At 53.8% G+C, this 23,337-nt stretch overlaps 3 protein-coding genes across 5 annotated transcripts in view; 1 reads left to right on the top strand and 2 right to left on the bottom strand.

Annotated features, from left to right (window-relative positions):
* The window catches only part of ZDHHC3 (zinc finger DHHC-type palmitoyltransferase 3), a 54,337-nt gene extending 52,065 nt beyond the window's left edge, over positions 1–2,272 (top strand). Inside the window, exon 7 of the mRNA XM_045990519.1 lies at positions 112–2,272. Coding sequence (XP_045846475.1) covers positions 112–369 — 258 coding nt within the window. The 3' untranslated portion in view covers positions 370–2,272. The remainder of the gene's footprint in view (positions 1–111) is intronic.
* Positions 2,273–13,832: 11,560 nt separating this feature from the next.
* TMEM42 (transmembrane protein 42) lies at positions 13,833–18,086 on the bottom strand. The gene is made up of 3 exons (XM_045989874.1): positions 17,853–18,086; positions 15,185–15,331; positions 13,833–14,473 (listed from the first exon to the last, which is right to left on the bottom strand). The coding sequence occupies exons 1-3, from the start codon at positions 18,042–18,044 to the stop codon at positions 14,333–14,335; spliced, it is 480 nt and encodes a 159-aa protein (XP_045845830.1). The 5' UTR covers positions 18,045–18,086; the 3' UTR covers positions 13,833–14,332.
* A 2,372-nt stretch (positions 18,087–20,458) lies between these two features.
* The window catches only part of KIF15 (kinesin family member 15), a 72,662-nt gene continuing 69,783 nt past the window's right edge, over positions 20,459–23,337 (bottom strand). For 2 of the 3 annotated variants that reach the window (XM_045992018.1, XM_045992019.1), the window contains 3 exons: positions 21,762–21,927; positions 21,408–21,539; positions 20,459–21,073 (listed from right to left, as the gene is read on the bottom strand). In XM_045992018.1, coding sequence (XP_045847974.1) covers positions 21,011–21,073; positions 21,408–21,539; positions 21,762–21,927 — 361 coding nt within the window. In that variant the 3' untranslated portion in view covers positions 20,459–21,010. Of the gene's footprint in view, positions 21,074–21,407; positions 21,540–21,761; positions 21,928–23,337 lie in introns of those variants that run through there. The other variant, XM_045992020.1, reaches the window with a different exon arrangement.

Below are 23,337 nucleotides of genomic sequence, written 5' to 3'. Positions count from 1 at the left end.
TGCCCCACTAGCCCTCAGGGCCCCGCAACCCTGACCTGGCCTGGTCCGGCTGTGCCCCTACCGCGCCCTCCTCACCCCTGCTGACCCTCTGTATCCCATTGTCCCCCCCAGGGCATCGAGCGCCTCAAGAGAAAGCACCAGCCCAGGGAGCGCAGGGGCAGCTGGAAGTCGGTGAAAGAGACCTTTGGTGGGGACTTCTCCCTGAACTGGTTCAACCCCTTCTCTGGGCCATGCGACCCAGAGCCTCTCAGTGACAGGGACTGGGTGCGGCAGGCGGCCTCGCTGTCCGAAACAGACAACACGGAGACTGCAGAGGAGCCGTCGGAGGAGAGGAAGGACGAGGACTCCGTGGAGGTGACCGATGAGTGAAGCTGCCGTTGGGGGAGGGCCAGAACCTGGAAAGCCGCTGGCAGCCTGGACGCAGGCGTCGTGGCCCCAGAGTGGCTGGGACGCACCGCCCTGCACCCCTGCCCCCCACCCATCCCCGCAGGCTGCTTGCGGCCACTGCCGTCCCCTGTACACCCTCCTCCTCTCCCCAAGTTGGGCCAGGTCTTGGTGGGGGGCGGACTGGGGCAACAGGAGGACGAGAGGCTCCCAGAGGCCATCCAAGAAGAGTGTGCCTGGAGCGGGACAGGGTGTCCTTCTGAGACAGGGCGCCCCCCGCACCTGGCACGGCCCCATCAGCAATGAAAGCTCTGAACGGGGCAGCCCAGGGGCAGAAAAGAACTTGCCTTTGGCTTTTCTCGGGATGTCTGTCTTCTTTTGGGATGGTCGGGGCCCTGGCTCCTGGCTTTTGAGACGAAGGCCATGATGTTAGGATGAAAGGGCAGAGCAGGGCTGGCCTTCGGGACCCAGGACAGGACAGCAACATCAGAGCAGATCAGCCCGGAAAGGGTGCCGCGTCCCAGCTGCTCCCCGGAGAGGCAACCCCAAGCCTGTGATAACTAGGAGACGGGGCGGCTGCCACAGCAACACGCGCGGGTCCGGCTCCGTCTGAGGAGGACCCCACACCGGGCTAGTCACACACATACATGCAGGCCGCGCCCAAAGGACAGTAACTGTGTCTTGAGAGCAGTGCCAAACTCAGCCCCCATTCCGTTCCACAGACATTAGACCCGTCACAGAGGCGGACAGCTGGGAGCCATCCAGCGGTCAGGGTCGGGGTCAGGGAGAGGACCTGTGGGGACGGGGACTGACCTCCGCCTGGACAGAGTCTCACAACCCACGTGGGCAGAACTGACCAGAAATCTCTCGGGCCTGGGTTTTAAGCCACTTCTCACAAGAAAAGGTCCATTTCATCTCTCTGAGGAGATGGGGTGACCACGGACGGCAGACCGATGAACCAGGAAGACAGACAGACGGACACACACACACACAAACACACACACACACCCCACTCTGTCAGGGTGAGCCTGGTTGAAGCCCAGGGTTACCTACTCAGAGGGGCCGGTGTTCCCAGAGTCACCTGTCCTGACCCCAGCACAGGGCCCTCGAGAGACATCCCACAAGGGGTGACGGCAGACCCCTAGAGCCCCCAGGCCGCAGGCCTGTCTTCCCAGTCCGCATCAGCTTTATTTACTCATGATAATGCTGGGAGCCCTCGTCGGCTCTGAAGGCCATGCCCTTGCCATCTGGGCAGGCCAAGCCCACTAGCCACTCTGGGAGAGCCGTTGTCCCATCACGGAGGCCTGTCCTTTGTTGTCCTACCCTGGAAGGCAGCCTGGGGTTGGGAGGTGGGGGGCACACAGCCGACTGGATACCAAAGATTATACCCCGTGGAGAAAGGCAATGCCACCCCCGGAGCCCCCGAGGAGGTGGCCATTGTAATAAGGGAAGGGGGTCCCCTGGTCACCGCGGGCAGTGTCGGTCTCCAGTGACTTCAGACCGGTGGTCAGACGGCTGCTGAGGCTCCAGCGGCCCCGGAACCAGCTCTGAGTGCCCGATGGCTACGGGAGGCCTGTCACCCGCGGTCAGACGGGCCCCCGGCCCACCGAGCTCATCTTGCGCTGGAGCTCGGGGGCAGGAAACCCGGTTCGGGGGGCCACGCGGGAGCTGTGACCCGCCCAACCCCGAGCTTCCTGTCCTCACTGTCCTCCCGTCACCACTGACACAGTGGCCTTCCCTCCACGCGCGGCGGCTGCCGACAGCCTAACACTGTGCTTACTTCGAACTGACAGGATCGCAGCTGTTGTCAAAACGACAAGGGCCACAGCGGGGGAGGCTGGGTGCAAACCCCCACCTTGTGCTCTGAATAAAAGGCTTTTTGCTTGACCACAGTGGCTGGAGTCTCCTGTCTTCAGCAGGAGATCCCTACCCGGACCCCTGGGCGGTGGAGCCCTTCCTCTTAGTCACCTCGAGGGGACCTCTGAGAAAGTCTCTCTCCTCCATTCCCCGCGCCGGAGACATGTGATCCCACACAGGGAGGAGCTGTGGATGGAGAGTTACTCACCCACCTTCTTTGGGTCATCCCTCCGGGGGATGATTTCTAGCAGAAGGAAAACTCACCTTTCAGGCAACGAGCATTTATTGAACACCTACTGTATGCCAGGGCGCTGGGCACCGGGGGCAAGAGAGCCAGGCATTGAGGGGTTTTGACTTTAGAAAACAGGCCATCGGTCCCGAATGTCATGCACGTTACACACAGAATAACTCCCCTTCAACCCAGGCCTCTGCCTCGGGCTGGGGTTACTGCCTTTGAGAAGAGCCCATCCCCCACCCCCATCCCCCGACCCTGGGCATCCTGAGTAGGGCCCAATAAAGAAGGCCCACCCGTCAAGAGAGGCCCTTGACCTGGGAAGTTCAGAGGGCCGATGGCTCCCCCAGGGCCCATGTGATCCCCAGCACGAGAGACCAGAAGAAGCTTGTTTGCAGAAAGAAAAAGCAATGACCCAGGGGACCACACAGTCCTCTTGAAGCAGTTGGAGTTTAATTAAAAGCATTTATCGATCACTGGAGCAAGCCTCTGGAGGGCAGAGCAAGAAGGAACAGCTTCGGTTCACAAAGCAGGGCTTTCAGTGGGCTCGAGGAGGCACCTCCCCCCAGGAAGGCCACCTCCGCACAACAGACCCCTACTCAAGGGAGTGGGGAGCTGCGGGCCTCAGGTCTCCCTCGCCTGCACCTGCCTAGGACTGCCGTGCACAGGAAGCCATCCCTCCCGGGCTGGGCTGGCCTTTACCCTGGGGCAGGCTGCGTCCCTGCCAGAGTGTCTCCAGGCCAGGGGCGTCTTGGGGTGGGGGTGGGGGTTTCCTAAGCAGCCCCCTGGTCCTGTGCCCGTGGGGACCACCAGCGCTGGAGAAATGAGGTGGTGGGCAAGGTGGGAGGTTTCAAGTGGGGTGCCCCTTGGGGGGTGTCGTCATTACTCCAAACGTCAGGAAAGGGCACCCTTATTTAAAATGCTGCTCCTCCTGGGCTGGTCCATGTCAAAATCCCCTTGGCTGACCCGGTCTATCTGTGCCGTGCTGTGGAGGCTCCAGGGCCCCAAAAGCAACTTCATTCCTGGGGAGCAGGGCAGGGGGAGGTGCTGGGGTACATGGTACCCGCGTGGCCCTGAGAGAGCTGGAATGGAGGAGACGGGACGGGAGTGGCAGATCCAGCAAATTCGTAAACAGGCCAAGGGTCCCATCCCTGGCATCTCCCCGGTGAGACCTTCCTGCAAAGGGAGGCAAGTGGCCCTTACCTGAGTGCCCGTGCTCCTCAGGGCGGGGGCACCAGCCCAGGGCTCCGCATTTACACACGCCCGCGGCTGATACAGGTCCTGAGGGCCCGGGGCCACATTTTGACAAATACTGAATTTCAGGAGCAGGGTACACTTGCCTGCCGGCAACTTGGATCAGTCCCTGAAAGGCTGGGGAGTCCCCAGAGTGGAGCCTTGGGGCTGGGGAGGGTCTGGAGACTGGGCTTGTGCTAGAAAATTCCTGGGCGAGGCAGGCAGGCAGCGAGGGCCCTACCATACGGGTCTCTGCCATCTCTCGCAGCTGGACGCCCACTGCGAGGTTCTCATATCACGCTCTGAATCACACACGGTCTCACTGCGCGCTGGGGTGCCCCACGGTACTGGCACAGAAACGATGCCAGGCAGGGCGAGCAGCGACCGGTGGGGGGCCTCTTGCCATCCATAGGTGCGGGTCATGCCCTTCTGGGAGCCCCCAGACCCAATTCCAGGCGAGCGCACCGTGCTTACCCTGCACGTTTGTCTGACACACACGTTGGGGGTCGGCGACCGTGTCCACCCACAGGGAAAGAGAGTGTTGGTGGCACAGCCCAGCCTGGCCCACCCCCCAAGAACCCCACCCCACCCCAGAGCATTGCAGAACACACGGGGTCCACGGCCTGTCTGGATGGGCTCCCAGAAGCCAGTGCATGTACCCACTGTGTGACCTGGGACGGATGCCCACCTGTCTGTGCCTCAGTTTCCACCTCTGTGAAACAGTGATCTTTAGAACACCTCCCTCCCTCTGGGCTTATTTCACAGAGGACGTGTTGATGCCTGTTGGGGCATCTTCTGTTTTGAAATTAGCTGGAAGTGACCTCCATCTCTCTCACCCTCCGACGAGCCCCAGCTGGACAGTCCTTCCACTTTACCGAAGCCAGAGAAAGGGCAAAGCCATTAAGTTCCTCTTTTAAAGCATTTACGACAGTGCTTGACACATAGTAAGAGCTAGGTAAGTCATGCGAAAATAAGTAAGCAGTCTTAGAACCACATGCCTCCCCTGCTGGCCGGCACACAAATGTTCTTTGCAAACTCCATTAGGCCTGGTGAAAAGCCCAGTCACACTCCCTCCTGCTTCCCGAATATCAAAGCTCTTGGTTTGTTAAATTGGGGTTTTGCAATATGCCACAGTTTCCGAAGACCTTTCTAGAGGCTGCTGGGTTTTAAAGTTTTTTGTTTGTTTGTTTTTTATTTGACAGAGATCACATGCAGGCAAAGAGGCTGGCAGAGAGTGAGAGGGGGAAGCAGGCTCCCTGCTGAGCAGAGAGCCTGATGCGGGGCTCGATCCCAGGACCCTGAAGTGAAGGCAGAGGCTTTAACCCACTGAGCCACCCAGACGCCCCAGTTGCTGGGTTTGAATTTACAAGGAGTCTCAAAACAGAGTGTGGCCTGGGCCTCCAGCGACCTCTCAGGTGGTGTGGCTGGACGGCGCTTTCCACCTCTCCAATCAGAGGGAGCAAAGGCTGGTGCGCCTGGGTGGTTCAGTGGGTTAAGCCTCTGTCTTCGGCTCGGGTCATGATCCCAGGGTGCTGGGATCGAGTCCCACATCGGGCTCCCAGCTCAGCATGGAGTCTGCTTCTCCCTCTCCCTCTGCTCCTCCCCCTTGCTAGTGCTCTCTGTGTCTCTTTCAAAAATAAATAAATAAATAAAATATTTTTTAAAAAGAGAGAAAGAAGGAGGAAAGGCCAACCCACAGCCTGGAGTGGCCAGAAGGGAGGCAAATGCCTAGAAGAGAGACCAGCGAAGGCTCTGACTGAAGAGGGATGCATACACCGTCATAACCCCGCCCCCCCACACCGCAGGCTGCAGGTGTCCTCCTCTCCCGCCTCGTTGTGGCCCCAGCCCATGCGTGCTTCGGGACCCATGCTGACTATAGAGCAGTTCGGGGAAAGGAAGGTGGAGGGACGCTGAGCCCCAAGGAAACTTGCAAAAAATCCTAATGGGCAATTCTAGGTCCCACGGAACAAAGCAAATTCCTCTTCAGGGGTGCTGGGCAGCCTCTCACATGGGCCCCAGTGATGGCCACCTCCTGTCTTGCGGAACCCCCTCTCCTAGAGTGTGGGCTGTGCCTGGTGGCTCACTTCTAGAAAAGAAAGCAGGAAATGTGCTGCAATGTCACTTCTGAGATGAGGTTACAAGAAGCCTGTGGCATCCGCCCTGGGTGACGCCCCTGCCAACCTTGCCAGCGATCAGAGCCCCTTTTTAATTATTTTTTTAATTTTTAAGGTTTTATTTATTTGAAAAAGAGAGTATGGTTTGGGGTCAGAGGGAGAGGGAGAAGCAGACTCCCTGCAGAGTGGGGAGCCCGACACGGGGCTTGCTCCAAGGATCCGGAGATCATGACCTGAGCCAAGGGCAGATGCTTTAACAGACTGAGCCACCCAGGTGCCCCTTAGAGGCCCTTTTTAAAACCATTGGTTCGGGGCGCCTGGCCGGTTCAGTCAGTAGAGCATGTAACTCTGATCTCGGGGTTGTGAGTTTGAGCCCACTTTGCGTATGGAGATCACTTAAAATCTTAAAAAAAAAAAAAAAAATTCATTCGGCTCTATCATGACCTCCGGGGACTCCCTGTTTCTCCTAGAATCAAATCCACCCCCTTCCTGTTGCATAGGGCTCTTGTGGGGCGTCTCCAGCCTGCCCACCCTCCCCCCACCTCCCAGCAACGACCAGGTCTCTGGTCCTCAGAGGACACCACTGGGTGGCCAGCGTCCCCTCCCTGGGGGCCTTTGCACTCGCTGCGTTCCCGGCCAGGACCCCTGCTCTCAGGTCTGCCTGGGCTGGGGCCAGGCAGGGGGGTCCCCAGGGAAGCCCTCCCCACCCCAGCTGATCCAGCCCCCACCTGACCCGCTGCTGTCCTCCCACCTGGGGACCCTCGGGCTGTGGTCTCTTCAGCACATGAGTCCTTGTCTGAAATTTTCTTGTACTCTTGTTGGCTTACGTCCCACTCCCTCTGTTAGAACAGGCAAGTGGAGGAAAGCAGGACGTGTTCCCAGAGCCTGGGGGGCTCCCAGGATGCAGTAGACAGACAGCAGGTGTTTGCTGAGTGAGTGATACAAGGTTACATAGTAGGTGCTCAGTAAATATTTACGGGTGGAATGCACCGTACCCGGGGACATTGTATAGCCCCTGAAGTCAGGAGCAGTGAGTTCCTGGTGCTCTAGGCTGAGCAGGTGGCCCCCCGCATGGCACACAGCAGGTGCTTGTTTCATTGTGGGCACAGGGAACCTAGACGCTTCCGACTGTAATCTCCACCCGCCCATTGCAGGAGACCCTACGCCTCCCTCCTAGAAGGAGCGAAAGGAGCTCTCTCCCAGGCCAGGGCAAAATGTATCCTCTTGTATAGATCTATTTTTTTTTTTTAAACTCAAAAACAACATTCAAGAAGCAAGACCGTCCCCGTTACCCCACTGCCTGTCACCAGATCTACTCGATTTCCTGTCTGTTCCCCACCCAACCCCCGACGGTACTCGCGCACGCGTACTTACCTAACCAGGAGCGGAGGATGAGCCATTTCCTATTATCTTTGCATCCGAGGTGCGGGACTTCTAATCACTCTTTCTGGCTTGCCTCCAGCCCACGCAGCTAACGTGTCAGCAACCTCAGCCCCATGATTCATCCAGACCCCTCTGCGGGGGCTGCCCCGCTGTCTCCTCTCTCTGCTCTGGCCCCTCCCAGCCACACCCTGCCCCTCTCTAAGGACCCGGAAGCTGCCCCCCCCACCCCCGACCCGGAGCCAGGCCCTGCCTCGGTCTCCCATTCCATCCTCGTGCCCACATCACTCCCTCATGACAGACCGGGAGACAGGATCAAGGAGGCGAGGGCACCCTGGTTTGGAAGGGCCACTCTGGAATGGGAGCCCACGTGCTCTGGGCACCCCCCAGCGCCCCTCAGCAGGGTTCCAGGCCGCACCTCTGCGGAAGGGCAGGGTCAGGCTGTCCCAGGAGCGCAGGGCCGGTCCAAGCGGCAGCCCCAGGTGAAACACTTGTGTTCCATGGTCTGGAACGCCAAAGTGAGGGGAGAGGTGGCGAGCTCCTTTTTCAGGAAGTCTGTGCCTAGAACCTTCCAACCTATCCGAAACACGGCTCAGGCTCAGCAAATGGGACTTGGGTTCAGGCCTGTTGCAGATTTTGGAGGGTGCTCTGTGTAGCCCCTGGGCTATGGAAACGTCCCAGATGCTGGCTGGAACTTCTGGGTCATGAACAGATGCCCACAGAGGAGAGCCTGGCCTCTGATGGGACCCCTGGAATCCAGCTGCTGAGAGGCTCTGTGTCCTGATGCTGTGTCCCTGCCAGCAGCTGGGGAGGGCACATCACAGGGACCCCACGTGCTCCTGCCAGCTCAGACTACTCGGGACCCCTGAGGGGTGTTGGGGTACGATCGGCCTTCTGGATTCGTTGCAGTTTGCAACAGCGCACTGACAGCCTGCCCCTATATCCCTCCTCTTCCTCCTGGTCCTCACACATTAGGAAGACTGTTTGATTATTACGTGCAACTGTCTAGGCTGCTCAGTGCATCAATGGTAGGAACAGAGTGCGAGATGATGTAAACCACGTCAGAAATATGTGAGATTTCTTCCTGACCAATTCCTTTTTTTTTTTTTTTTTAAGATTTTATTTATTTCTTTGAGAGAGAGAAAAGCACAAGCAGGAGGGAGGGGTAGAGGAAGAGGGAGGCGCAGGCTCCCCGCTGAGCAGGCCTCGATCCCAGGACCCAGAACCCAGGACCCAAGCTGAAGGCTTAGCCGCCTAAGCCAGCCAGGCGCCCTCCTCCTGACCAGTTCCCGAGCGTGGGGCGTCATTCTGGTTAAACTGCGTTCAGAAGGCTTCCGTCCCTCACGCACGCAGCCCTTGCAGAGGAAGAGTCGGGGGGAGGGCGTCAGGAATAACTGAATCCATGTGAAGTACGACCTCAGGATGGGATACACGGACTTGGTCACGACAGAAAAAGAACGAAAGCCCAGCCGCAGGAAGGCATTCCAGATCTTGGCTTTCGGACCTCTTTCTGGAAGCTTCTTTCTGCCTTTCCAAGCTGCTGCAAGGGCTCTGCATCCAGACTGAGCAGGCCATCTGCACCCTCCACGCTGAATGCTTCCATGCCGGTGCTGACCACCGCAGGCGGCCCCTCAGAAACCGAGGACTGGCCTGGAGTCCCGGGTCTGGGCCGAGTTCTCTAGGACAGGAGGCCCCACGGCAGGCAGGCGGGCGGGCAGGCGGGCGGCCACACTGGGGCCTGCCAGCCTATCCTGCCCGGTGGAGGTCCTCCCTGGGGTGCCCGAACAGCTACAGGCTCTGTGTCCAGGGGGACCATGTGGGTCCTCGGGGAACGTACCTCCCATGTGGGCACCCCGCCTCCCATGACACGGACTCTGCCCTGGGAGGCTTTCAGATCAGCTTCAGTTTTCTGGCCAGAGTTGTGCTGTTCCTGGATTGATGCCTGGGGCCCAGTTGAAACTTGCGGAAGCCACCTGGCCTCTCAGTGACAGATCTTCGTGGCTCACGAGCTGGGTTTTAACTGGTTAACCCCAGGCCCCAGAAAGGCCATCAGGGAGATCAACCCTGAGGGCTGTTCTCACCCCATGCGTATGGTCCAGCTGAGACGGGCAGGCTTGGATGAGAAAGTCCAAAACACACACAGTAGGAATTCCAGGAGGAGAAACATCCAGCGTAAGGGAACAGCGGCATCAAAGCGATGATGCTGAGAACTTTCCGGAACAGATGAAAGACGTGAATCCTCTGATGCAGGAATCAAAGACTCCGAACAGAATGGAAAGTAATAAATACCCCCAGTAAAAATTAAATATCTCCCCCACCCCCCCCCCCAGACTCTCAGACCCTCTCTCCAGAGGCAACCACTAGGAAGTATCTTTCCAGTTTTCTCTGCCATAAACATAAACATAAACATTCGCTCACACCAGGGGGAACTTTCTCAACTTACCATTCTGTACCTTGCATTTTTTTTCCTTCTAAAACATACCTTGGAGTTTATTACTTAACCATCCAGGTAGTTCTCTTTTTTTTTTTTTTAAGATTTTATTTATTTATTTGACAGACAGAGATCACAAGTAGGCAGAGAGGCAAGCAGAGAGGAAGGGAAGCAGGCTCCCTGCTGAACAGAGAGCCCGACGCGGGGCTCGATCCCAGGACCCTGGGATCATGACCTGAGCCGAAGGCAGAGGCTTTAACCCACTGAGCCACCCAGGCGCCCCCAGGTAGTTCTCTTTATCCTCGGTGGTCACTACTGCCCCCCGGCCAGGCACTGACATTGTTCAAATCTTCTGATATGAGACAACTTCCTTGCACCCATGTCTTTGCACTTACTAGGGACAAGATTTAGAACATAAATCTTCCAAAGTCGAACTGCTGTGTCACAGGGTATGTGCCTCTTGAATTTCCATAAATGTTGCCAGAGAACCTTCCAGAGACTGCATCCAGGACTCCCATAGAAAGACGGGAAGATGCCTTTCAAAACCAACCAGCCAGCCAACCAGCCAACCAAACTCTGCTCCTACTAAACTGTTCATCTCGGTCAATCTGATGAGGGGGATAAAAAAAGGCTCTCTCATTACTGTTTCGATGCTATTTCATGACAACCCCTATTACAAGTAAGACTGAGTATCTTATCTGACCACTCTCGGCTACAGAATACTGCCCACTCACTGCTCGGATGTGGGTCATTTTCTTTGGACCCACAGGAGCACTTTTTTTTTTTTAAGATTTTATTTATTTATTTGAGACACAGTGAGAGAGAGCATGAGAGGGGAGAAGGTCTGAGGGAGAAGCAGACTTCCCATGGAGCTGGGAGTCCAATGAGGGCCTTGATCTCCGGACTCCGGGATCATGACCTGAGCCGAAGACAATGGCTTAACCCACTGAGCCACCAGGCGCCCCACAGGAGCTCTTCTGAGGCTTCAGAGTAGCTTCTGCTTATTCATCACCTTCCCCCTCCAACTTCTGCTACACATTTTTTTAACTTTTATGTAGTCAATTTCTCTATTTTCCTCTTTGTTTCTAGGTTTCTGGTTTCCTGGGAAACATCTTCCCTCCAAGATGGTTCTTCACACTGCCTTCGTTTTCTTCTCTGCTTTACAGTTTCGTCTTGGACCTTTCTAGAATTTATCATGGACAGCAGCATGAGGTAGTGACCCAGGCTTACTTTTCTCTAAAAGCCAACAGGTTATCTCAGCATGGTGAATTGCACGATCTCTTTTATGAACCTTTAACCACACCTCCCACTATTGCCTGGGTCCCTGAAATGTCCTGATGTCCTGGAGGCGTGGGGAAAATAAATGCAGGGCGGCTCATGGGAACACAGTGTAGGCAGCATGATACACGGGGCCGCCGCAAGGCAGGTGGTGATGTTACCTAGGTGAGCCCAGCAGCACCAACCCGCTCCCACCAACACCCCAGCACTGGTGGGACATCTTCTGGAGACAAGTTCTTCTTCTTCTTTTTTTTTTAAGATCTTATTTATTTATTTGACAGAGATCACAAGGCGGCAGAGAGGCAGGCAGAGAGAGAGGAGGAAGCAGGCTCCACAGTGAGCAGAGAGCCCAATGTGGGGCTCTATCCCAGGACCCTGGAATCATGATCCGAGCCGAAGGCAGGTGCTTAACCCACTGAGCCACCCAGGTGCCCATGTATTCACTCTTTTTTAAAAATTTTTTACTTATTTCTTGTTTTTTTATAAACATATAATGTATTTTTATCCCCAGGGGTACAGGTCTGTGAGTCGCCAGGTTTACACACTTCACAGCACTCTCCATAGCACATACCCTCCCCAATGTCCATAACCCCACCCCCCTCTCCCAGCCCCCCTCCCCCCAGCAACCCTCAGTTTGTTTTGTGAGATTAAGAGTCACTTATGGTTTGTCTCCCTCCCGATCCCATCTTGTTTCATTTATTCTTCTCCTATCCCCCTAACCCCCCATGTTGCATCTCCACATCCTCATATCAGGGAGATCATATGATAGTTGTCTTTCTCCGATTGACTTATTTCGCTCAGCATGATACCCTCTAGTTCCATCCACGTCGTCACTAATGGCAAGATTTCATTTCTTTTGATGGCTGCATAGTATTCCATTGTGTATATATACCACATCTTCTTTATCCATTCATCTGTTGATGGACATCTAGGTTCTTTCCATAGTTTGGCTATTATAGACATTGCTGCTATAAACATTCGGGTGCACCTGCCCCTTCGGATCACTACGTTTTTATCTTTAGGGTAAATACCCAGTAGTGCAATTACTGGGTCATAGGGTAGCTCTATTTTCAACATTTTGAGGAACCTCCATGCTGTTTTCCAGAGTGGTTGCACCAGCTTGCATTCCCACCAACAGTGTAGGAGGGTTCCCCTTTCTCCGCATCCTCGCCAGCATCTGTCATTTCCCGACTTGTTAATTTTAGCCATTCTGACTGGTGTGAGGTGGTATCTCATTGCGGTTTTGATTTGTATTTCCCTGATGCCGAGTGATATGGAGCACTTTTTCATGTGTCTGTTGGCCATCTGGATGTCTTTTCTTTGCAGAAATGTCTGTTCGTATTCACTCTCTTGATGGTGTCCTGTGATGCACAAAAATTCTTTATTTTGATGAGGCCCAATTTATTTCTCTTTTGTGCTGCCTGTGCCTTAGGTGTCAAAAAATCATTGCCAAATCCAATGTCATGAAGCTTTTCCTTGGTTTCCTTTTAAGAGCTCATAGTTCTAGCTCTTATAATTTTAGGTCTTCAAGGGGCGCCTGGGCGGCTCAGTCGGTGAAGCCACTGCCTTTGGCTCAGGTCCTAAATCAGGTCCTAAATCAGGCTCCCTGCTCAGCGGGGAGGCTACTTCCCCCTCTGCCTGCCACTTTGCCTGCTTGTGCTCTCTGACAAATAAATAAATCTTAATTTTACATCTTTGATTCATTTTGAGTTCCATTTTCTATATGGTGAAAGGGTCCAACTTCATTCTTTTGCATAGAGATATCCAGTTTCTCCAGCACCAGCTGCTAAAAGACTGCCCTTTCCCACTGAATGGTCTCGATGCCCTTCTTAACGGGCTTGGGTTCTTGACTCCTTACCACTGGTTCATGTCTAGATGTTGGTACTATACCGTTTTCATTATGTAGCTTTACAGTAAGGTTTGGAATCAGGGTGGGTAAGTCCTCCGACATTGTTTTTCTTTCTCAAGATTGGTTTGGCTATTCAGGGGCTCCTCGAGGATGCCTATGAATCTTAGGATGGGCTTTCCTATTCCTGCAAGAAAAACACCAAGCACGGAGGTGGGAATGGACATGCTAGACTCGAGAACTGTTGAGATGCAAGTGTTGGGGGTAACTCAAGCGTGGTGAGGGGGGTGTGAAGGCTGGAGAGGTGCGCTAAGGCCGGATCCCCCTCACTAGGAGCCACAGGACGGTTTTTGGAAGTTCATCTGTCAGCTGTCCGTTGAGTCCTAGAGGGCCAAGGAGGGCCAAGGGCCTACATGGGTGGGGAGGAGGGGTAGCCTGGAGGTGTCCCTTGTCCCTACCCCTCCCCAACTGCGTCCTGGCCACCAAGTCCCTCCCTCCCGCAGGGAGTGTCTGAAAACGACAAGGAGGCAGGCAGCCTTGGAGAGAGCTGCGAGGGCCCTGGGACATCCAGGGGAAGCCTCCCCACCCCACACAAGGAACCTGAAGCTCCACACGAGGGAACAAGCAGCATACAGACCGTCTGGAACTAGGAATTACACTCACACTGTGTAAAATAAAATCATAAAGTCACAGGGATCCGGGAAAGACAATCAAAGGGCAGAGAGGCCTACAGGGAAAATGAGGAGGCAAGAGCAGCCTCTGGGCCGGCTTCCTTTCCCACCAAGTAAAACAAAACTAGGTCCCCAAAGTGAGGTCACGCCTTTCTCTTGGCGCACCAAGAAAACGGACAGGTGCTGCTGAAACTGAAGAGTGCTATCCAGCCTGGTGGCATCAGGAAGGGACCGTGTGCTTGAGCTCGAGCTGGGCGGGCAGCTGAGCCCCAGGCCCCAAGGGCAGATCCCAACTCCAAGGGCTGAAGCTCACCCTGGTTGCTTCCTCTTATTCCAAAAAATAAGGAAAAGAAAGAAAAGGGGGGGGGGGGGCGCGTAGGAAAGCATTAAGATTCCACACCGGCTACTTTTCACTTACAAACCAAAAGATTTATTAATCCAGCTTCCCTTCCCCCACTGAACTACAGAAGCATGACGCAGGTACCCCGGTCCAGCCACGTGGAGGTGTCGGGAAGCTCCCCCGGAACGCGCCCAGTGTCACGTGCCGGCCCTCTGTCCGGCCACAGGACTGCAAGTACAGCGCGGTCTCGAGGCCCGACACCCCGCAGACCGACCCCAGGGTCTCCCGCGTCTGCCACGGGGCGCTGGGGGGGCCCAGAGGTGTGAGCATCGAAAGCACCATGCATGTGCATCGAGAAGGCTTCAGGCCGAACACGCGTGCGCCTGTCCTTCCCCTTCCAGAAGCTGCGGCTGGCCACCCTCGAGGCTGCTGGGTCAGGGACCCATGTCCCTCAGGAACATCTCCATCTGGCCAACGGTCAGAAGGCCCGGGAAGTGGTCCCCACACGCCATCCCACGCCTGGGCCGCTGTGCTGTCTCTCCGGCAGGTCCCCCCGGCACGTGCAGCTACTGCTGCTTGCGTTCGGCGGCCTTCCCGCTGGGGGGCAGCTGCCTGTGGATCAGGCTGAGTCCGCAGAGGATGAGGAACACGCCTCCCCACCACAAGACTTCCTGGCACTCTCCATACAACACAAAGCCCAGGAAGGCCTGCGGGACAGAGACCGTGGTGAGGTCACGGCCACAAGTGCCCGCAGGACTTGACCGTGGTGAGTAGGCACCGCCTCACTCCCCCTGGGGCCGACTGCCCTCCTGGGGGCAGAAGGAAAGATCTGGAGCTGGAAGTCGGGGGTTTGAAGCCCAGCTGTCACCTTCCACAAGTCACTATTCATGGTTGGCTCACCTGGAGGGGCGGGGGAGGGTGCCCTCCTCCCAGCCCCGGCCCCCAGCCAAGTGCACAAGAAAGACCAGCAAGAGGCCAGCCGCTAAGGCCCAGCATACAGCAGGCGCCTGGTGTTTGCTGATCTAAACCAGCAGGCCAAGTCCTCCCTCCCCCAACAGCAGGACCGACTGGGCTCAGACCCACCCGACTGACATCAGGCTATCAGAGGAAAGAGCGTCTGCCCTCCCCGTCTCATGTTCAAGTTCACAGAGCCCTAGGCATCAGTTTGCCCAGAGGCGGCCGAGACCAGAATGAGGGCTGCAGCCTGGAAGGGCGGCACGCAGGGAGGCCTTTCTTAAAGTTGGACTTCATACCCAGCTAGCTTGAGAATTCGGCCCAAGTTTGAGATGAGAGGAGCAGCCATCGGGGTCAAGCCGCAGCCCAATCTCAAGTCGGCTCCTGTCTGGGAGGGCGGGAGTTCCCCAACTCCCCCGGAACCCAGCTTTGGGACAGGGGGACCCACCTCCAGGGCTACTCACCGAGCTGAGGATGTTTGAAAACGTCACCGTGACAGATGCAATGGCCGAAGACATGGAGAAACTGAGACCCCGGCTAAAGAACGTCCACATCAGAGAATTGGTGGTCGCCATCATGATGACGCCTAAGATGCAGAAGGCCATGTTCACCTGCGGGACAAAGTGTCACTGTGGCCACGCCCAGCCACAGTGGACCTGCGGCCCCCCTCACAGCATTCCCAGGCAGCTGGGCCCCTACTGAGATCCTGCCACGGCCAGGGTAGGTGGTCCTCAGAGCTTTCCTGCACAGCGCTCCACCTAACGCTGGGCTCAGCGCACCCATTTTATAGCTGAAATAAACTGAGACTTACCTGGCCGTCTTGCTGGCCAGGTGCCCTGGGGCAGAGCAAATGCTAATCGGTAACCAGTCCTTTGTTTTGAACACCAGTCCCTTGCTGGTGTTGAGGACCGGAACAGAGGGCAAGCAGTTATTAGTCAGTATATAGTGAGAGCAAATCGGGGGGGGGGGGGGCAGAGTTCTCACTTCCCGGGATCAGATAAAGCGTGAATTCACCCCCGTGCAGGCTACAGGACACTCAGGCCAGTCCTTCTGGGCATTTGGGAGCTTTCACTCTGGACCAAGCCCTGTGGCCAGTGTTTTAAGTGCATTCTCATTTACTCCTTAGCTTCGCTTTACAGCTAAGGAACCTAAGGCATTAGTAACTTGCCTCAAGTGCCTCCAGCCCATGGAAGCCTCCGGGATTGAAAACCAGGCAGTAGCTCCATGCTCTTAACCAGGACACAGCCCTGCTCAGGGAAAAACCCCGCTACTCAACTAGCGAACCCAGACATCACTTGGAGTCCTTGCAGCCTTTTTCTTTTTTAAAGGTGAGAGCCTAGAAAGGAAAGGATCTTAAGCCTCCTATATAAAGAACATGCAGACCCCTTGCTTGGTTTTCAGTTAGAAACCTGCTTACAGGGGTGCCTGCGTGGCTCAGTGGCTTAAGCCTCTGCCTTCGGCTTGGGCTGTGGTCTCGGGGTCTTGGGATCGAGCCCCACATCGGGCTCGCTGCTCAGCAGGGAGCCTGCTTCTCCCTCTTCCTTTGCCTGCCTCTCTGCCTACTTGTGATCTCTGTCTGTCAAATGAATGGATAAAATATTAAAAAAAAAAAAAAAGAAACCTGCTTACAGAGCTGCCTCCACGGGGGTGCCCATCTAAATATCATACTCTTGTTTCTTTTTTTCAAGGATTTTGTTTTTGAGTACTCTCTACACCCAACGGGGGACTCAAACTCACAACCCCAAGACCAAGCAGTGCATGCTCCACTGACTGAGCCACCTAGATGACCCTCATACTCTTATTTCTTGTAACAGTTTTCTAGCTGTTCACTATATAGGGTCTTAAGGAAAGGATGTCTTAGGGCGCCTGAGTGGCTCAGTCCGTTGTTAAGTGTCTGCCTTCAGCTCTGGTAGTGATCCCAGCGTCCTGGGATCAGGCCCCGCAAGGCATCAGGCTTTCTACTCAGCAGGGAGCCACCTTCCCCCTCTCCCGGTCTGCTGCTCTGCCTACTTGGGATCTGTGTCAAGTAAATAAATAAAATCTTTTTTATAAAAAGGGGCGGGGCACCTGGGTGGCTCAGTGGGTTAAACTCTGCCTTCAGCTCAGGTCATGATCTCAGGGTCCTGGGATCCAGCCCCACATCAGGCTCTCTGCTCAGCAGGGAGCCTGCTTCCCTTCCTCCCTCTACCTGCCTCTCTTGCCTGTTTGTGATCCCTGTCTAATAAATAAGATCTTTAAAAAAAAAAAAAAAAAAAAGGAAAGGAAAGGGTCTCTGCAGAATTTCCACAAAAGCCTTGTATGCACCAGTGCAACTCGCTTAGGTAGTTATGAAGACCCGGCACACAACTAAACAGACTAGGAAACCTCATGGTTCAGGTACTCATCCTCCTTTGGTCTTCAGGAATTATATCCAACAGGACACTGCATGGTGGTTCCGCCCTAAACAGGCTGACCAGCATGGGCCATCCACTGTCCAGGTCAGGACCTAACCCTGGGGTGCTGGGGCAGAGAAACCCCTCCAGCAGCAGACACTGGCCTACCACTCGGAATGGGAGGGGCAGAGGTCCACTTCAGCAGACATGGGGAAGCAGTTTAAGGGTTCTCAGGAAGGAGGTGGGTTGAGGGAGGTGGTGTCCAGAATGCTCCTCTGCCCTCTCTTAGGCCTACATGTCCCAAACTCCCAATTTTCCTGGCAGCGGGGTAATACCGGTCAAAACACTTGTTAATTACGGACCGAAGAGCTGGGCAACAGGCTTCTCACCTAAGGGTCACGTGGAGAGAAATGTTCAGGCACAAAGGGCTTAAAATGAGAGGCAGAGAGTGGATGTAGGAAAGCGAACTAGTCCAATCGGGGGACAGACTGCAGGTCCCTGGTAGCGAAGAGGCTCAGGTCTCTTACCGCCTACACTGGACGAGGATTTGACGGGTTTAGAACGCAGGGATGCTCTCCCGCCCCCGAGCTGACTGCAGCGCCTGGCTGCGGACAGGGCGAACAGACCTGCGGGCGTGAGGCTTCGCCCTGAGCCCCCAGCCCCAATTCTCCTCCCTCCCCGGAGCCTCGCAGGCCCCGCAGCGCCCCTCCTCCGCCCGCGCCCACCCGCCCGCGGGCCGCAGCAGCGCCCCGGGCTCGACCTCGCTGCGGAAGGCCAGCTTGGCGGAGGCGGCGGCCAGGGCCCCGAACGCGCCGGCGCACAGGCAGTTGAACACTCCCCAGAAGCGGCGCCGCATCGCGCCGGCCTGGAGGTGAGGGGGGAATTCCGCGGGGGCGTCGGGGTACGCGGTCGGGCACACGGCGCCGCCGGGGGACTGCGGCCCCTCGGCCATGGTACCCGCAGCCACCTCTCCCCGCGCCCGCCACCAGCGGGACCGAGCGCGCGCCGCGATTGGGCGGCGGCCTCACGTGACGCGGCGCCCACGTGCGTATGGAGGCAAATTCGGCCTCCGCACGGGCCTCCGAGGGGCGGGGCAGGGGCGGGGCCGAGCCCCGGGGGCCTCCGGGGGGGCGAAGGGCGGCCTCTGTAGGTTTACCCTGGAGCTGTCCGTGGCTGCGGTCGGAAGCAGCTGTGGTTGATGCTGTAGAATAACACTCCGTGACCGGGCAGTTTCATTCTTTGGCACTGGGTGTGGCCCAGCATCCGCTTTCCCCAGGAATTGGTTAAAAATGCGGAGTCCCGGGCCCGCCCAAGACCTGTTGATCAGACTGTGCACTTCAACAAGAGCCCCAGGCGATTCACCGGCACCTTCCGGTTCGGGAGGCGCAAAGTGGAAAGACGCGTCAGCAGAGGGCGCTGGAGCCCTCCTCACTCAGCGTGGAGGCGGGCTCCAACAAATCAGAAGGCCTCTGATTTGATTCTGACAAATCAGAAGGCCTAGATAGATGCGCGCTCCTTGTAGGATTTAAAAAACGTAATTAGAGTAAATCGCCCATAACCACTTACTCAGATAACAAGGACTGACCTGACTTCCCATTTCCTGTGCACTTAAATTTTTAAAATGTTTGTGTGTAAAAAGTAGTACATGTCTTTGGGAGAGAAATGTTGGGGCGTATTAAGGGCTACTTCCACTCTCCAGGGAGACCATTACTACTTTCTGTCTAGGCACAGTTTTATATACAGCACACGTTAAAAAATAGTTCAAGTAACCTGTCTGAGGCTTTTTGATTTAGCATGATCTCACACTGAACTGGTGAGCAGCACTTTTTTTCCATTCAGGAAGTTTTCGTGGGAAGTCCTTCCTTGCCACTCTCTCTCACGGGGTGGTTTTGTGGCTCAAGTTAAAGCCTGGAGAGCCCTGATAACTGCAGTTTATAGGTTGAATTGTGTCCCCCTGAAAAGATACGTTTCAGGGACTTATGTCAGTACCGCAAGCTAAGAGAAAGGCAATGAATGGACACTCCCTGGAGCCCTCAGAGAGAATGGCCTTGCCAACACCTTGGTTCTGGACTTCTAGCCTCCAGAAACGGTGAGAGAATACGTTTGTTTTTAGCCTCCCAATTTGTGGTCATTTGCGCCAGCAGCCCCCAGACACCCCCATAGGTGGGTAAGATCCAAGCCTCTTCAGTACCAGCTTCAGTGTTCCAACCTTCTCCCACCTCCAGGGTGATCTCAGTTTCTGTGTTCCACTTTATGCTGAATTTTATTTTTTATAAAAAATATTTATTTTTAAGTAATCTCTACTCCCAACATGGGGCTTGAACTCACAACCCTGAGCCCAGGAGTCCCATGCTCCACCATCAAGCCCACCAGGTGCCCCCTACACTGAATTTTAGATCCTTTTTCTGTTTCTGGCTCTTAGGGACTGACTCTTTGGGAATTCAACTGTGCATTTATTTTTAAAATCATTTCTCCTCAGCTTTAGGGAGGTATAATTGACAACCCATAAAATGAAGCCATTTTGAAGTTTAATTTTTAGTAAATTTAGAGAGCTACATGTGTGCAGTCATCACAAGCCAGCACATTTCCACATCGAAAACGTTCCCATTGTGCCCATCCGGTCAGTCGCTCCCATCCCCAGCCACAAGCTCCTCTCCAATCTGCCCTGCCTGGACATGTCACATAAATGGAATTACTCAGTATGTGGTCTTTGGGGTCTGGCATCTTTCACTTTCTTTGTTGAGCTTCATCCATTTTGCCTCTTTTTACTGCCGAGTGTAGTGTTCTATTCTGTGTAAAGAATGCTCGGTATCATTAGGCCTTAGGAGAATGTCAGCGATGGGCCAAGAGCAAGCACCGGGATGGCCCCAGTAAAACATCTGGCAGTAACAGGAGCTGAGGAGGATGCGGAGAAACGGAGCCCCCTGCTGGTTGGAGTGCGCGGTGCAAGCAAACAGGGACTCTTAAATAAAATTTAAGAGCCAGGGTCTTAAATAAAAATTAGACAAGCTTAACCAGCAATTCCACTCTGGGATATCTGTCTGCTCAAGCCACAGGAAACGCAGGTCCCCAGAAAGACGGGTACACAAATATTTACAGCAGCATTATTCATCAGAGCTCCAAATTGCCAACAAGCTCAAATGTCAGTAAAGCCAACGCGGCATCTCCGCACAACAGGGTATGATTCACAATGAAAAGGAATGAAGTGGTGACACACGGAAGTTCCTTGAGGGCAGGAGGGTTTGTTTGCTGTGTTCACGGATGACCAGGGCAGGTAACAGGTGCTCATTAAGTCCATGGTGAATGGACATGTCTTTAATCTGGCGCTCCCAAGTGAGAATAAAGCACTTCATTAAATGGTTAATTTTTAAGAGATTTTATTACATTTTGAAAAATGGCCATATTTACAGTCATGAAAAAATGCTCAAGAGAAGACGTAAAAAGTTAAGAATACAAAAATAATCTATATTAACAAATTTGCCTTTCCTATATGCTACACAACAGGACTAAACATCATGGCAAGTTTTGAAGCCACCACATACCATTAGAGCTTCCGCTGCAAGACTCGAAGATTCTGGTGAGTAGTATCTAAGGAAAAAATAACCTGGCCAACAACCACTGTAAATCTTAACTACGGCTTTTTATTTTAAAATGGCAAAAGGTTTCCCCAGTATTTACAGTTGACTGAAAGTTTTGAAATGGGATGGTAACGTTGAAACAGCAGACTGCCAACTGCCACAAGGTGAGGACGGATGCAGGCCACGCATCGGAAACCTGAAGGTCAGCCCCCAGTGCCGCATGCGCAGCTAGTAATTACACTCCGTGGCTCAGCTGTTAAACGCGCTGGGGTAGGGCTTACTTCTGCAAGAGGAAAGTCTCCAGAAAGGTGATGCCTAGGTAGGTAGTTGACCAAGATCTTTAAGATTCATTCCTTTTCTTTTCTTTTAAAAACACATTTTCAGCACGCAACTTTTCTGTCTCCTGAGAAGCAAATTAAAGAAAAAAGAAAAAAAGGAAAAGAAAAAAAATTAAGACTCAAACGCTTACAGGAAGTTACTCTTTGCGTTCATTACGCTTCCATTAAAAATTAAGACTACAACGTTCAATTTGTAGACTCTTAACATTACACAAGAACCTGATTATGTGGGAGTCTGACAAAAGACTGAATTAGGCTTGGAATAATAAGGACTGATGTTGTTTTTTAATTCAGTAAGTTCCCCGAAGGAAGCATTTAAGCGATTCGATGATTAAACTTTAGTAAAACAATCATTCTAAGAGTAGGCTGAGTTTACTTAAGGTACTTGTGAGAGCTTACCTCAGCGAGCCTGACGTTCTCCTTCTTCAGCCGCACCACGTACTGAATCTTCTGATGCAGGTTTTGGTGACCGACCAACTTCCCGTTTTCCTCAGCAAGACACTCCACCTGCTTCCTTAACATTTCCATCTCCTGCAGGCAAATCAATCCAGGGAGGGGGAAAATGAGCTGCTCTTAATTCTGCTTTTACAATCACATTGTTTCCTGCCTCTGCAGAGCACAGGGCGCCAGAGGGCCCAGGTTCCCGGCACTCCCAGCCAGTCATCCCTGCACACGCCAGAGCGACTCTGAACCACCGACGCCCCCTCCCGGACATGCCCTGAGCACATGAAAACGAGCAACACACAAATGCACCTGGAATATTCTCTCCTTTTCCTCATACAGCTCTTCCAGCTTTGACCTCAGTTGCTCCTTCTCTTGGAACGCTTTAGATTCCAAAGTCCGGGTTCGCTTGACTTCCTCGGCCATTCTAAGGCAGTCCATCTCTTTGTTCAGGAGAGCACTCTGGACTTCTTCTAGGCTGTAACAACAAACAGCAGCTTGTGGGATTCCAAAGGCAAATAACTGCAACAGTATTCAAATGAGACAGGTTTCACCCAAGCCCAGAATTTTGATTTGAAAGTGTCACAAATATTCGGCCCTCCCCTAGTGACGGCATAGGGAGATAACAAAGGATGCAGATAGGCTTTTTTGGGTTATCTTACCCAAGACTTTCATTCTGGAAAACAACTCAAACCATTTTCTAAATAATAAAAATTTAAAATGGAAACTTCTGGATCTGGCCCCTTTGGAACAAATGTAATTTAAGTATTATTATAGTCTGCATGGTTTATTCAATGTCTGTATCTTAATTCTTTTGGATTAAAAAAAAAACTGGTTCTTAAACCATAGAACACCATTTTTTCAAGGACGTGCTATTCAGAATTCATACACTATACAACTATCAATTGAATAGAAAAACGAGGAACAAAGTTACCATGGAATTACATAGAACTGCACTGCTTTAGGGTGCCTGGGTGGCTCAGTAGGTTAGACCTCTGTCTTTGGCTTGGGTCATGATCTCAGGGTCCTGGGATCGAGCCCCGATTTGGGCTCTCTGCTTGGCAGGGAGCCTGCTTCTCCCTCTCTCTCCCTGCCTCTCTGCCAAGAGGCCATAAGCAAGCAAACCCGAAGAATGGGAAGGGTATGGGTCCCTGATGGCATCACTCAGTCAATGCACCTCCAGACCTCTTGTGATATGAAATTAAGCATCTCCTGCCTATACCAGTTAGTGTGGAATTCAGTTCCTTGTAGCTTTTTAAGCATCCTCACATACACAAATAGATAACTTTTTATTTTTTTTTATTTATTTATTTTTTTTTAAAGATTTTATTTATTTATTTGACAGAGAGATCACAAGTAGGCAGAGAGGCAGGCAGAGAGAGAGGAGGAAGCAGGCTCCCCGCAGAGCAGAGAGCCTGACGCGGGGCTCGATCCCAGGACCCTGAGATCATGACCTGAGCCGAAGGCAGCGGCTTAATCCCCTGAGCCACCCAGGCGCCCCTAGATAACTTTTTAAAAGATTTTATTTATTTCTTTGACAGAGAGAGATCACAAGTAAGCAGAGGCAGGCAGAGTTGGGGGAGGAACAGACTCCCTGCCCAGCAGAGAGCCCGATGCGGGACTCGAACCCAGGACCCTGAGATCATGACTCAGGTCATGCCGAAGGCAGAGGCTTCAGTGGTAAGCAGAGGCTTAACCACTGAGCCACCCAGGCACCCATAAAGAGATAACATTATTGTGAGAATCACTGCTGTAGGTTGGGACCGATAAAACTGGGTGTGCCACTTTCTAGTGTGTGCTTCCCTTGGCCACAGCATGAGGTCCTGTATCTTCTAGGGACAGTGTGTCACTGGAGACCCTTGGTTCCTAGATTATGAAATAAATTACA

The sequence above is a fragment of the Meles meles genome, chromosome 20 (assembly GCF_922984935.1).
Source record: "Meles meles chromosome 20, mMelMel3.1 paternal haplotype, whole genome shotgun sequence".
NCBI classification, from domain to species: Eukaryota; Metazoa; Chordata; class Mammalia; order Carnivora; family Mustelidae; genus Meles; species Meles meles.
This window is presented reverse-complemented; position numbering and strand designations above follow the sequence as displayed.

Bases quoted from the DNA above. Each gene is read 5' to 3' on its own strand.
- TMEM42 (XM_045989874.1), bottom strand. From the start codon at position 18,044: ATGGCCGAGGGGCCGCAGTCCCCCGGCGGCGCCGTGTGCCCGACCGCG. The intron at 15,332-17,852 runs GTCGAGCCCGGG...TTTGTCCCGCAG, and splicing joins AGCTGGCCTTCCGCAGCGAG to GTGAACATGGCCTTCTGCAT. The intron at 14,474-15,184 runs GTGAGTAGCCCT...TCTGTCCCGCAG, and splicing joins TTTCAAACATCCTCAGCTCG to GCCTTCCTGGGCTTTGTGTT.